This window comes from Nomascus leucogenys, chromosome 19 (assembly GCF_006542625.1).
Source record: "Nomascus leucogenys isolate Asia chromosome 19, Asia_NLE_v1, whole genome shotgun sequence".
NCBI classification, from domain to species: Eukaryota; Metazoa; Chordata; class Mammalia; order Primates; family Hylobatidae; genus Nomascus; species Nomascus leucogenys.
Window position 1 is genome coordinate 24629094 of NC_044399.1, and position 15429 is coordinate 24644522.

The following is a 15429-nucleotide window of genomic DNA, read 5'->3' on the forward strand; positions in this document are numbered from 1 at the left end:
ACTAGATTATCAAACAGACCAAGAAAACTGAGGACTGGGGCTAAGGAGTATATCCCATGTGATCTTCCAAAGGCAGGGTCTAGTGTGATGCTGCTGCCGAGGTTTGAGAAGAAGAGGGTGTTGGCTTCCTACAAGCACCTCTTCCAGCATCCATTCTCTCTTGCGTTTCCATACAGAAGCCCTCATACAGTCTGGGGCCTTAAAAAAAATTAAGGCTATGATTGCACCGCCATCCTCATCCAACCTATCCTGCCTTATCCCACTTACTGTCTTGAAAACAAAGGAGGAGTCATCTACATTCTAGTAAGAAGACAGAGTTAAGGGCAATTTGTCCGTTAAAAATACACTTAGGTGAAATATTTATCAATCTTCTGAAAGAGAAGGGCTTTCTATGTTTAAAGAGAGAAGAAATCTTAAAGCAAGTGACTGATCAATAGACTTAACTGTTGAAAAATTTAAATATTTTGATGTCAATATAGAAACACTCAGACCAGGCACGGTGGCTCATGCCTATAATCCCAGCACTTTGGGAGGCCGAGGGGGGAGGATCACTTGGGCCCAGGAGTTCAAAACCAGCCTGGACAACATACTGCCCATCTCTACAAAAAATAAACAAAAATTAGCTGGGCGTGGTGGTATGCACCTGTAGTCCCAGCTACTCAGAAAGCTGAGGTGGGAGGATGGCTTGAGCCCAGGAGGTCAAGGCTGCAGTGAGCTGTGTTTGCACCACTGCACTCTAGCCTGGGCAACAGATTGAGACTGTCTCAAAAAAAAAGAAAAAAGAAACACTCAAAGTTTAAGAGACAAACAACAAAAAAGTATATTCAAAAATTAAGACAAAGGATTCAAACTTATATGTTAGTAGCTCATACCAAATAGTGGGTGGAGTGGAGAAACTGAGACACTAAGAGGTTTGAGGCAAGGGCCACAAACAAGCGACTTACAGGAGGGGAGAGAGAGCTTGCCACACATGTGGGATGACACTCAACAGACTTGTGATCAAAGGTGCATACTGAAATACTAAGATGCTAACTTATTAAATTCATCACAAAGGGAATATAATTTCCAGTATTAACCAATAGATGGCAAAACGGGAAGCATTTTCATTCTTTTCTAGAAAGAGTACAAATTAGTTGAAACTCTCTAGAAAGTAATTTTGAAATAATGTGTCAGCTTTAAAAACACTTATGCCCTGTCACTCAGTAATTCCATTTCTATTTGTTGATCCCAAAGAATCAAATTTTTTTTTTTGACAAGATCTTGCTGTGTTACCCAGACTGGAGTGCAGTGGCATGATCTTGACTCACTGCGACCTCAGCCTCCTGGGTTCAAGCCATCCTCCCACTTCAGCCTCCCATATAACTGGGACTACAGGTGAATGCTACCATGCCTGGCGTATTTTTTGTAGAAATGGAGTTTCACCATGTTTCCCAGCCTGGTCTGGAACTCCCAGGCTCAAGCAATCCTCCCGCCTCAGCCTGCCAATGTGTTGGGATTACAGGCATGAGCTACTGCGCCAGGCCCCAAGGAATCAATCTTAAATACAGTCTACCTTCACACACAGAGATGTCCATTATCTTTTTATTTATAATAATGAAAAAGTAGAAGTAAAATGTCCAGTCAGAGGAGAATATTTCAGTGAATTATGGTGTATGTCATTTGATAAAATGTTATCTAGTCAATAAAAATTGTGTTTATAAAGATGCTTTCCATGTAATTTGGAAAATGCTTTAAGTAAATGAAAACCAGAATCCATAATTATGTAGACAGTATTTGCAATCAAGTTAAAAAATCAACAACAACAACAAATCTCAATGGCTAGAAAATAGAGTAAAACGAACATACTGGCCAGGTGCGGTGGCTCATGTCTGTAATCCCAGCACTTTGGGAGGCTGAGGCAGGTGGATCACTTGAGGTCAGGAATTCAAGACCAGCCTGGTCAACATGGTGAAACCTCATCTCTATCAAAAATACAAAAATTAGCTGGGTGTGGGGGCATGCACCTATAATCCCAGCTACCCAGGAGGCTAAGATGGGATAATCACTTGAACCCAGGAGGCAGAGGTTGCAGTGAACTGAGATCACACCACTGCACTCCAGCCTGGGCAACAGAGCGAGACCCTGTCTCAAAAACAACAACAACAGCAACAACAAAAAAGAATGTACCAATATGTTAGGAGTATTCATTTTATGAACAGTGTGCCTGGGGTTTTGTAGTTTTGTTTTGTATCTATTTTTTCTACGTTTTTCCTAAATATTCTTTATGTGGATGTGTTACTTCCACAATAAAAAACATGAACTGCAGAGCACGTTGTGTTTGCTCCCCAGCCATCATGCTACAATTCAGAGACGGAATGTCAGGAGAACGCTCAGATATTCCTGGTGGCGTTGCTCATGGGGCTGAGGGTTGGGTGGATTCAGGCTGCGGTTCTCAGTCCTGTTGGTTCCATTCTCCACTGAGTCTTTTTTTTTTTTTTTTTTTGAGATGGAGTCTCACTCTGTCGCCCAGGCTGGAGTGCATTGGCGTGATCTTGGCTCACTGCAACCTCTGCCTCCTGGGTTCAAGTGATTCTCCTGCCTCAGCCTCCTAAATAGCTGGGACTACAGTCACGTGCCACCACACCTGGCTAATTTTTGTGTTTTTAGTAGAGACAGTGTTTCACCATGTTGGTTAGGCTGGTCTCGAACTCCTGACCTCGTGATCCACCTGCCTCGACCTCCCAAAATTACAGGCGCAAGCCACCGCGCCTGGCCTCCACAGAGTCCTTTATAGCCATTCTCTACTTTCATCTACTCTAGCCTTTCTCCTGGTCCAGGCTCTTCTCTTTTCATTCAGATGATCGCAGTAGCCTTGGACATAGTCTCCCTGCTCCCCATCTTTCCTGCTCTGGTCCTTCTGGGTTAATACTGCTATGTATGATCTTCAACACATAGACCCCAAGCTGTGCTTTCCTAGCTCTTTGAGAAAAAAATCCAGCATCCTCAGCTTGACTTCTGGGGTCTTCCACAACCTGCCTGTAACCCAGCCAAGCCCACCACCCCCACCACACCTGCCGTAGACCCACTCCACATGGACTGCCGACCACCCGGCTGGCTCTGTGGGTCTTTCTGGTGCTCTCTCTCACCTTGCCCTCTTTGATGGACCTCCCCCTGCAGCTGCCCATCAGCCCCACTGCCGTCCAAGGCCCCTTCCTCCTGGCAGGAGAAGACGGAGCCGGTCTTGAACTACAGTGAAATGTGCATGGTGCTAATGGGGTGGAGAGGTCTAGAAAGCACAGGCCTCACCAGCAAATCTTAAATCAAGCCACCCCTGGTGTAAAAAGCAGGATCCAAACCAATATGTTTCTGTGATCATTTCATATAATAAAATGAGGTTACATCCTGAATAAGAGCAAATCTACTGTGCATGCTGATTGTATTACGGGCCTTGGCATATTGTAAATTATACTCAAGCAAGTAAAAATGACTTTATCCTAGGTTGAGCCTAAAACTAATATGCTAGCTCCAACATTAAACATTTAATACTAATTTCACCAGCTCTCTCTGCAGTGATGGTTCTCTCAGTAAAAAAAATGTCCTAGAGTCAGTAGAGCCACTTAGAATCATTCTGCTGCCCTTACAACTGCAATTCAAATTTAGTACCGTTCTGTTAAAAATAGCCATTGTAGCCTCTAAGTATTTAAAACCTGAAGGCCTCACTGAGGGCTTTGTTCATAAACATTTGGAGAAGAAAAATCTGTTAGATTTGATCTCTTATTCTGTCTCTCTTTGCCCTCCCTGTCTTTCCGTACCCAATGCCACATACATCATCATTATCTTCCCCATCACTGATGGCAGCTTTGGAAGAGTAAAATATTCTCATGCAGACAGGGTGAGAGGCTGTGTCTCCCTGCCGTGATGCAGGTGTCTGTATTTGGGGTTTGACCATATGGACATGAACCTTGGATGCTGGACCAGGGGCAGAACCACCCTCATCTGCCCCACTGCCTCCCCACATTGTCACCCCATTTCAGTTGTGTGTGGACTCTGGCTCATAGGTGTTTAGCATGGGGATGGCGGTGGGCAGCCAAATGTGGGCAGAGAGAGGATGAGATGTGAATTTCAAGCCATCGTTCATGGGCGTGCAATATGATGGGCAGTGATGTGCAGAGCAGCAAAAACTGAGCAGTCCTTCTATTTTCCCTTCTCTTTACATTTCCCTTCCAGTTCAACTCCCATGCAAGTACGTCCCCTAGAAACTAAGGGAGAGCAGGGGAGGGAACAGCAGTGCTGGGTAAGACTCGCTCAGTCGACAGTGACCCCTGAGCATTGACGGGTGCAGAATGCCATATAAGACGCCGTCAGGATCCCCAGTGCCTGGAGCTCTCACCCAGCCAGGACCAAGCCCTGGCGGATGGAGATAGCCATGCCAGAGGGTTGAGCTTCTCTAATCTGAGGATCCTGGCCCTGGAGCTGACCCAGCGGCACTCCTAAGAGATACATATTTCACCAGAAGGACCCTGAACCTGGTTGGAGGATGGCTGACCTTGAGATAGGGATACTGCAGACCCCTACTAGATGAGGAGGGTCATCCCTCCCTTCCTTAGCTGAGGTCAGCCCTCTCTCCCTACTTCTGGACTCCTAAAACCCAGAAGATTCTGTCTAGGAGTGGGCTGACCAAATGCACTCAAACTGCCTGGAACAAAAGGTTCTTTGTCCAGGCCACTGCTCTTGAGCGATTCTTGTGCGATGACTGGCCCTACTAAAGCTGCCTCCCTCATCCTGCCTGCTGACCCTAATCCCTGATCTTGGATCTGCCTTTCCTCCCCAACTAAGCCTGGTTCCCAGACTTTACTCCCCACTCCTCCTTTCTTAGGCCAGTTCAGATTCTCAGACCTGTTATGACTTTGGACCCCTTCCAGGACACCCGCCCAGATCAGATCTCTGCTGGCAGTAACCTTCTGACCTGGGGATCCCAGGCTCTATTCCTTTTGAGTGTGTAACAGATTAGACACACTCGAGAAGGATACAATAAAATAGCACAAACATGGAGAGCATTAGACTCGGGGCTCCCAAGGTCCCACTGACTTTGAATTATCTAAGATGCTTTGAAAAGCTCAAGTTCATAATTATAAACATTCCATCCTTACTATTGAGATCAGAGATGAGGAACAAAGGGATCATGTGTTCAAAGAACTGGGCCTTATACTTCTTTACTTTTCAGTTTCACTTCTACCATAATTTTCACCTTCTACCAAAATGGAAATTTTCCACTTTCCACTCCTGGTAAGTAGCCAATTTTTTTTTTTTTTTTCCATTGCAAAGGATGGTTTTTCCATATCAGGAATTTCTGGAATTTTTTGCAGGAAGAGGAAAAGCAGTAATGTAAGCCCTGGGGCTCGCGAGGCCTTGAGTTTCTTCTCTTGCCCAACCCCACCCCTTCCTTTACGTCATGTAAACACTGTAATAATGGTGAAATGCTGCAGATCCCTTCATACAGAAGGATGCTGGGATGATTCATAAGGGAGGAGAATCCCATGCTGCCTGCCCTCATTTCCTACCTGCCATGCTTGGCTGCCTGAAGGTGTCCAGGTCTCTCTGCAGGGAAAGCCTGTCCCCTTTGGAAGGGCTCCAGCCCAGTCTGCTTCCCAAACCCTGCAGAATTCAGTCTCTACACAGTGGACCTGAAACATGCTGGGACTGGGTCTGCAAGGCACAGCAGGTTTCCTGGATGGTGATTGTGATGGTCTCTGAAGGGTGAGGCTGCAGAGCCAGGAATGGCTGTCCTGGGAGCAAGGAGAAATGGTAGGCGTGGCTCCCATTCACCAGAGGAGCTCAAAGAGCCAAGGCTGCCTTTGTATTTGGAAGACATTCTGTGGATAGAGCATACCTTGATCCATATGTGGGTGGGCCCAGAGACAACTATTCGATAATACTTTTATTTAATATCATTAAATAATCATTCAATAATAGTTGACGCAGCTATTCTAGATAAAAGAAATAAACATTTTATAAAAGTGGAAAAGAAAATTTCAGCATTTAAAGGCTGTTTTATTTTCTGGTTGCTTGGTATAGAAGTTAGCTCAAGGGTATGTAAGAAATAGCTGATGTCTTAAAAAAAATTTAGAAGTCATGACTGCTGTTAATTTTTTTTATGCTTGGATTTGCAAAGCTAGCTCATGTCTGAGGCAGTCTGACTGTGCAATATCTGAAACTGGGTAGCTGTCCCACGAGGTGTCATGGAGCCTTGTGCCGTAGCCTTGAAAGAGCTCCTGAAATTGTCCTATAGTCATCCTCCCTGTGCTTTTTGTTCACCCAAACTTTGTTTAAAAAAAAAAAAAAAAAAGACAAAGACTAGCTAATCAAGAATTTTTAAATAGGCTGGGTGCAGTGGCTCACACCTGTAATCCCAGCACTTTGGGAGGCCGAGGTGGGTGGATCACCTGAGGTCAGGAGTTCAAGACCAGCCTGGCCAACATGGTGAAACCCCATCTCTACAAAAAATACAAAAAATTAGCCAGGCATAGTGGTGGGCTCCTGTAATCCCAGCTACCTAGGAGGCTAAGGCAGGAGAATCGCTTGAACCTGGGAGGCAGAGGTTGCAGTGAGCCGAGATTGCACCATTGCACTCCAGCCTAGGCAACAAGAGCAAAACTCTGTCTCAAAAAAAAATTTTTTTTTAAATATCTGCCTAACATTCAATGATGGATATGATTTAGATCAAGACATAAAGAAGAACGAATCTTTTAATTCATCCTTTATTACATTTACGGCATGTGAACCTGACTTTAGAGTTTTGGGCACCTTTAACATTTTAAAATCCCGTGGTGGCAGCTTTGCTGCGATCTTGTAAGAGTTGCCTTTTGCTACTTTATTTTGACTTAGGGAACATCGACCTGATTCCTGGGCATCCCATTAGGCTTTACAGTTTTCTGCTTACTTTACCTCCCCTGTATTTTCTTTTCTTTTCTTTTCTTTTTTTTTTTTTTTGAGACGGAGTCTCGCTCTTTCGCCAGGCCAGAGTGCAGTGGCGCTATCTCGGCTTACTGCAAGCTCTGCCTCCTGGGTTCACGCGATTCTCCTGCCTCAGCCTCCCGAGTAGCTGGGACTACAGGCACCCGCCACCGCGCCTGGCTAATTTTTTGTATTTTTAGTAGAGACGGTGTTTCACTGTGTTAGCCAGGATGGTCTCAATATCCTGACCTCGTGATCTGCCCGCCTCGGCCTCCCAAAGTGCTGGGATTACAGGCGTGAGCCACCGCACCGAGCCTCCCCTGTATTTTCTTTGTGTCAGGGGGTACTTTTCTATTCCACATGATTTGACATTACAAGTAGAAGGATCACCATCCTGTAATGGGCATATGAGTCTAAACTCTGAGTCCATGAAGCCTTGCAATGGTCTCCCAGCTAGCAGGATAGGAAACATTTCTAGCTCTTACTTCCCTTTCCAATGAGATCAGTCACTTGGTTTGCTTTGGATTGCTCAGAATTCACCTTTATTTGTGCCATCAGGTTTCTAAAGCACTCCCAAACCTGATTATTAGGTGCTTGTGCTATTTAGAGTATAAAGAAACTCAAAAGACAGTGGCTCCAGCAATATGGAAGTGCTTTTCCTCTCTCTCACATCAGTCCGGAGTGGGCCAGTGGGCTCTGCTCCATGAGGTCATTCAGGGATCTTCAGCACATGGCTTTCCTCTCTGGGTCTCCAGTTGTTTCCACTTCCCAGCTGGTAGGAAGAGGAAAAGAGAGAGAGGACACAGAGGGCAATCGTGTCTTATAATCAACAGATGCTGCTGTTCACATCACTTTCTCTTAATTAATTAATTTATTTGTTTGTTTATTTTTGAGACAGGCTCTCACCCTGTCCCCCAGTCTGGAGTACAGTGGCTCAGTCATGGCTCACTGCAGCCTCCACCTCTCAGGCTCAAGTGATCCTCCCACTTCAGCCTTTGAGTAGCTGGGATTACAGGCATACACCACCACGCCTGGCTAATTTTTGTATTTATCATAAAGAAGGGGTCTCGCCATGTTGCCCAGGCTGTCTTGAACTCCTGGCTCAAGTAATCTGCCCACCTCAGCTTCCCAAAGTGTTGGGATTCCAGGTGTGAGCCACCATGCCCTGGCCACTTCCCCTCATTTTAATGGCAATGTTTTAGTCATGTGGTCTCACCTCACAGCAAGAGAGACTGGGAAATGGAGTCCCAAATGAGCAGCCACATGCACAGCTAAAATTCTGAATTTCCAGGGAAAGGCAAAGGGACATATTTTAGGGGAGACATCTAGCATTCTGCCCGGGAAACTTAACTCCAAAACTGTAAAGATTTTAACCAGAATAATTTCTGAAAGGTTTGCAGCAGCTTCCTTGTTAGAAGTTCAAAACAAAACAAAACAAAACAAAAACAAAAAACAAAACCTCTCTTTCTTTAGAATGCAAATGCTTTGTAAGTGAAGGATGTATGTTTTATGATGTAGACATTACTAGTTACGTCACACTCTTGGAACAAATTTGGAGTTTGAGCTTAGAGGTGCCTTTCTCCTTCTCATTAGGAATTTCATTCTTGGCATTTTTCTTGGGATTTATGAGAAGCATTGAAGAGGACGACTAAGATAATTGGGGGTTGTCCTGTGAAGGCTAGTTTGGGAGAGCTTGGGTATATTTAGCGCAGAGGAGAGAACAGCAAGAATAACAAATGAGATTGTTATTTTCAGGGGTTGAGGAGCTGGAGGTAGGAGATGGCATGGCCCTCTTTTTTGCTTCTCCTGAGAGTAGAATTGTGAATAGAGGATAGAGATTATTAGGCTTTAGGTTGACATTTTATTTCATTATATTAGTCCATTCTCATGCTGCTATGAAGAAATACCCGAGACTGGGTAATTTATAAAGAAAAGAGGTTTAATTGACTCACACAGTTCTGCAGGGCTGGGGAGGCCTCAGGAAACTTAAAATTGTAGCAGAAGTCACCTCTTCACATGGCAGCAGGGGACAGAATGAGAGCTGAGCGAAGGGGGAAGCCCCTTATAAAACCATCAGACCTCATGAGAACACACTATCACAAGAACAGTATGGGGAAAACTGCTCCCATGATTCAATTCTCTCCACCTGGTGCACCCCTTGACACGTGGGGATTATTACAATTCAAGGTGAGATGTGGGTGGGGATGCGGAGCCAAACCATACTAGTTGTCAGTCATCTAGTGAGAGGACTTGGCTCTTTGCTATTGGATGTTGTGTATTCCTAGTTTCTGAAGTTGTTCACTCAGGCTTTAGACTTCAGAGGAATTGTTTGAGTAATTTAAAGACTTAGTTAACATAGGGAACATTCCTCATAAGGAGAGAAAAAAATTATTCTGTGTCCATCTTGTCTGTCTTATTCCCTAGGTAAGGAGTATCATCCAAACATAGTAATGCTGCCAACCATATTGCTTGCATAGTACTTTATCATGGAACTTCTGAGACTTTCAAACACAACACCTGCAAATTTTCTATTCCTTAAAGCTGGTCCTCAGGCCTGTCTCAGATTCTTCATAAAGATCTTGACTTCCTCCCCACTCGAGCCATCTCTCTCCATCCTTGGAAACCTCATGGGCCATCATGCATGATTTTCTTGTAGGATTTATTTTCTCTTTAAAGGAATATCTGTGTATTTATCTCAGCTCATTAAGTTGAATGACTGCCTTCTTCATCTTACACCCCCTGCACTGTCTAGGACAGAGCCTTTCCACAGTGGGCACTCAATAAACACTTCTTGACTTGGATTGGATAACTCCCCGACCTCAAAGAGTTTAGACTTAGAGTTTGCTATTGTGAGCATCAATCTTGCTCTTTGTGTTGACTCATGAAATGCTCTATCTCATCCATACTCCTGTTCTTAATCTGTAAAAGGAGGGGCTGGATGAGTTGGTCTCTAGGCTTCCTTCCAGCCCTAATTCATTCTGACTCAGTTCTGGGCTGGAGCAGACACTTGTTGGAAAGGCTATCCAGACGTTGGCAGCCTGTGGGGGAGCCTCATTACCCGGATGCTGCATTGCCCAGGTCACCACACTGACACCTTGCATGTCCCGGTTGGGCCATGGGGTGGCAGGGGCGCGGCCAGTGATGGCGTGTGCTGCCCTCTCCAGGTACGTGTGCATTGCTATGGAGGCTTTGGACCAGCTGCTCATGGCCTGCCACTGCCAGAGCATCAACCTCTTCGTGGAGAGCTTTCTCAAGATGGTGGCCAAGCTGCTGGAGTCGGAGAAACCCAACCTGCAGATCCTCGGCACCAACTCGGTAAGGAGCGGCCCAGGGGGCTCCAGGTCTCCTAGCCGCATCCTGGGGGTTGGCAGGGGAGAGGGAGACGTCGGGGTCGGCACTGTCATGTTCTGTTCCTACTTGGTTCCCAACCCTAAGTGTGACACACTCCTTGTTTTAGGGTCTCCCTTTGTGTGAACAAAGGGCCCTTTCATGTTTTAATTTAAACAAATATATAATTTATATAGATATATAATAAAATAATTTGTAAACATAAAATTCACTACTTTCAAGCATCCCATTTTAAACCCCGTGGTGGCCAGGTACAGTGGCTCACACTTGTAATACCAGCACTTTGGGAGACCAAGGCAGGTGGATCACTTGAGGTAAGGAGTTTGAGACCAGCCTGGCCAACATGGCAAAACCCCATCTCTACTAAAAATACAAAAAAAAAAATTAGCTGGGTGTAGTGGCACACACCTGTAATCCGATCCCAGCTACTTGGGAGGCTGAGGCAGGAAAATCACTTGAATCCAGGAAGCGGAGGTTGCGGTGAGTCGAGATCATGCCACTGCACTCCAGCCTAGGTGACAGAGACTCCATCTCAAAAAACAAACAACAACAAAAAAAACGTGATTTTAGTGTATTCACAAAGTTGTGCAACCATTAACACCGTCTAATGTGTTTGGCCTTAGATTGATGATCTCCAAACTGTTTTTACTAATAGAATTTTTCCACTCAAATAATTTTAAGTGGGGCCCCCAACAGATATAAAAATCCATGGAAACAGAGGCTTTCTTTGGAGGGCAGGAAGAGCCCAGGGCCCTCACCACTCAGCACGCTATGGAAGCATATCTTGAAAGCTGTCCAGGTTATGCCTCTTTCAAAGATACAGTAAAGTGATGTCCCCAGGACAAAGGTACCAGATCAGTGGAAAGACCACGGGGAAGCAGGACACGGGGCTTCTGGCTTAGTTCTGCCCTTCCCTCGCTGTGAAGCGTCAAGCAGGTTACCTTTTATGGGCCTCAGTCTTTTCTTCGGTACCACGAGTAGGTTCAGCTTGGTCTCTGTTAGTCCTCCAAGCTAATGCCTGTCTCAGTGCAAGTGGCTGTGGTCGTGGGAGAGTATGATTTTGTTAGAGAAGAGCTATCAGATATGTCAGAAACTCCCTGCTTCTTGTGTGCATTTAAACATACTCCCATGCCCTGGTTGTCTTTAATATCTTGCTGTCTCTCCCATTCCTTCCCCTTCTGGACATATTTTAAGCTCCAGGTCTTCATGCAGCTTAGATACAACTATTTTACAGATCTTTAGTGAAGCTTTTATCTATCTGCAGGTATCACAAAAGTTTAAGGTTTGCCCCTTAGCCTCCCAACCTGAATTTTTATTTTTTTATTTTATTTTATTTTTTTAGACTGAGCCTTGCTCTGTCACCTAGGCTGGAGTGCAGTGGCACAATCTCGGTTCACTGCAACCTCCGCCTCCTGGGTTCAAGTAATTCTCTTGCTTCAGCCTCCCAAGTAGCTGGGATTACAGGCATGCACCACCACACTTGGCTAATATTTGTGTTTTTAGAAGAGACGGGGTTTCACCATGTTGTCCAGACTGGTCTTAAACTCCTGGGCTCAAGTGATTCACCCGTCTCAGCCTCCCAAAGTGCTGGAATTACAGGGGTGAGCCACCACACCCAGCCCTCAATCTGAATTTTTATGGCATGGGTCAGAGCTGCTTTCCTGTTCTACATAAGTTGATTTAACCAGAAGAGAGTCTTCCAACTTTCCTTCTAAGGACCAAGAGTAGCAACCTATACAGATTCCTTTCTCTTTCCTCTCCCTGGGAGCCAGCTGTCTTTGACACATTACACACATACTAACTGAGGGGAAAGTCCTTTGTCAAGTTACCCTGGCAACAGCTTCAGATACTGTTTTAGTTGTCCTGTTTAAGATAACTACAGCCTAGAAGAGAACATCTGAATGGAAAATGAACCAGCTACCGTGCATCCGTGGGGGCCACTGGAAGCAGGTGGCCGCCAGCTCTAGCTTCCCCCACAGGAAATCATAGCCCAGGGTAGGTGTTTTGTCAGCTACAGCCTGAAAAATTCAGTGTCCTGCAAATTCCCCATCGCAGTGAATCATCGCGTCAGCCAGAGAGCAAGTTGACCAATGATTGCTGTGCTGCAGACAATGAAGATGATATAAGGACAAGCTATTGTCAGTGAGTTAAGTCAAATATTTGCAGTAGCTCCAGAGTGCAACTTGGAAGGCAGCCTTTTCTCTTGCTCTCCCTGTCTGATGCTCTTTCCGGCTCTCGGAGCCCAGACCTTCTTGAGCCTTCCTGAGAAGGGTGTCCTTTTGCTCCTCATCATTTTAGACCTGCCAGCATGCTAGTGCGTGACATTATCTTAGAGTCCAGACCAGGAGTTCCAAACGGGTCTTCACAGGGATTCAGGGCTTTGTCGGGGGAAAGGGGGCCTGGGGGAGGAGGAATAGAAGTCTCTAGGCCCCTTACTGCTACTTCATCCAATAGCCAGCTCTGGAGTTTTTTTTGTTTTTGTTTTTTGAGGCAGAGCCTCGCTCTGTCACTCAGGATGGAGTGTACTGGTGTGATCTCAGCTCACTGCAACCTCCGCCTCTGAGGTTCAAGTGATTCTTCTACTTCAGCCTCTCCAGTAGCTAGCATTAGAGGTGTGCACCACCATGCCCAGCTAATTTTTTTTTTTTTGAGACAGAGTCTTACTCTGTTGCCCAGACTGGAATGCAGTGGCACAATCTCGGCTCACTGCAACCTCCACCTCCCAGGTTCAAGTGATTCTCCTGCCAAAGCCTCCCGAGTAACTGGGATTACAGGCGCCCGCCACCATACCCAACTAATTTTTAGTAGAGACAGGGTTTCACCATGTTGGTCAGGCTGGTCTCGAACTCCTGATGTCAAGTGATCTGCCTGCCTCGGCCTCCCAAAGTGCTGGGATTACAGGCGTGAGCTACAGTGTCTGGCCCGTTAATTTTTGTATTTTTGGTAGAGACAGGGTTTTGCTGTGTTGGCCAGGCTGGTCTCGAACTCCTGACCTCAAGTGATCCACCTGCCTTGGCCTCCCAAAGTGCTGAGATTACAGGTGTGAGCTACCACACCCAGTCCTTTTCGTTGTTTGTATGGAAGTTTGCAGCATTTTATTTGGATAAAAGGTTTTGCTGCCAGGAAATCAAAAGAAAGGGAAGGAGAAAAGGAAGAGAAAGCAAAACGAATCAAGCTCATCATAACCCCTCGTTTTGTTGGATTTCTCAGTGTAGAGATGGGACCCCAAGAAGTGAGATGATTTGTCTGTGCTCACACAGCTAGAGCACTGGCTTTAGACAGTGATTCTTTCGGCCCCTGTGCATCTATTAATATTCTCCCTAGAATCTAGGGGGTGGCAAGGTCAGAAGCCCCTCATTGGGCCCTAGATTCCAAAGTGTGGCACCCAGCCTCTGTGCAGATGCCCCCCATTACCAGACTTAGTCTATCCCAAGGCAGCCCCCGGCCTTGTGGGTGAGAAGTCAAGAAAAAGCCTCACCCTGAGCCCACTCTGCCTCCCTGTAGCTTTTCCCTCAGACCTGGTTTTGCTCCCTAAATTGGCATAGCACAAATCTCCCCTCTGTAGAGTCTCTTCAGAAACCATACCCCCTTCAAGGTCCCCAACTCAGACCAATGAGCTTTGGAAACCTACCGATTCCCAGGGCTGAACCAGACAACCAGACCTGCATCTCTGGAGAGGAGACCTGGGAGTCTCTATATTTTTGCTTCCCACATGATGCCATTTAGGTCTGGGAACTACTGACCCATTCTAGTCTTAAGCCTGTGTAGGATTCCTTCCCTCCTTTCCTTCTTTTATTCTTTCTTTCTTCTGTCCCTCTCCGTATCCCTCCCTTGCTTCCCTCATTCCTGATGGATATTCATACAGCTTGTGCTTGATCACCCCAAGGATGAAGTTGTCCAGAGACTTGTCACAAAATCCAAATTTGCTAATACCACTCCTGTACATTACATGCAGTAAAGTACAATTTAAAAAATGTAAGTGATTTTTTTTTTACTTTCTTCTTCTACTTCTTCTTTTTTTTTTTTTTTTTTGAGATGGGGTCTCCCTCTGTTGCCCAGTCTGGAGTGCAGTGGTGCGATCTTGGCTTGCTGCAACCTCCACCTCCTGGGTTCAAGCGATTCTCCTGCCTCAGCCTCCCAAGTAGCTGGGATTACACGTGTGCACCACCATTCCTGGCTAGTTTTTGTATTTTTAGTAGAGACGGGGTTTCACCATTTTGGCCAGGCTCTTCTCAAACTCCTGACCACAAGTGATCTACCTGCCTCAGCCTCCCAAAGTGCTGGGATTACAGGTGTGAACCACTGTGCCCAGCGAAAATTTAAGTGATGCTTTCCAGCCCTTAATGAGAATACCTGGGCTTTGGATCATGATGAGGGAATGGAAAAGCTGGCAGAAGATGGGGAGGCAGGGCCAGCTAAGCTCCTTACTCACTGGGGATTCACTTCTGCACACCTGCCTCATTGCATGCTGGGTCCAGATGCATGTCTTGGGGACAGTGTCAATCACCACATATCCTGACTTTTTAAGGGCACTTACTAATGATAAACTAAAAATATTAAATCTGATGATGCCGCGATTCTCTACCTAAACAATCTAATATATTAGTCTAATGTATACAGACAGTAAAATATTATGAAGATTCATAGATTGAAAGTTTATACTTTCACTTCTCTCTCACACCACACACAAAAATTATCTCAAAATAGATCAAAGCCCTAAATGTAAGAGCTAAAACTATAAGACTCTTAGAAGAAACTATAGGGATAAGTCTTTATGATCTTGGACTTGGCAATGGATTTTTATATATGATATCAAAAGCAAAAGCTACTATAGAAACAACATAGATAAATTGGATTTCATCAAAATTCAAAACTTTGTCTGGGCACAGTGGCTTACATTTATAATCCCAGCACTTTGGGAGGCCGAGGTGGGTGGATCACTTGAGGTCAGGAGTTCCAGACCAGCCTGGCCAACATTATGAAACCCCATCTCTATTAAAAATACAAAATTCAGCCGGGGTGTGGTGGTGCATGCCTGTAATCCCAGCTACTTGTGAGGCTGAGGTGGGAGAATTGCTTGAACCCAGGATGCGAAGGTTTTAGTGAGCCGAGATCGCTCCACTGCACTCCATCCTGGATGACAAAGTA

The 15429-nt window shown here is 45.5% G+C and overlaps 1 protein-coding gene across 5 annotated transcripts in view; it reads left to right on the top strand.

The window, feature by feature from the left end:
- EFR3B (EFR3 homolog B) overlaps nt 1-15429 on the top strand; it is a 113399-nt gene that overhangs the window by 51907 nt on the left and 46063 nt on the right. For 2 of the 5 annotated variants that reach the window (XM_030799324.1, XM_030799325.1), the window contains one exon: nt 10098-10248. The exons of 1 other annotated variant lie outside the window; for it this stretch is intronic. In XM_030799324.1, the coding sequence (XP_030655184.1) occupies nt 10098-10248 (151 nt within the window). Of the gene's footprint in view, nt 1-5203; nt 5266-5346; nt 5365-10097; nt 10249-15429 lie in introns of those variants that run through there. 2 more of the 5 variants (XM_030799328.1, XM_030799327.1) reach the window with 2 other exon arrangements.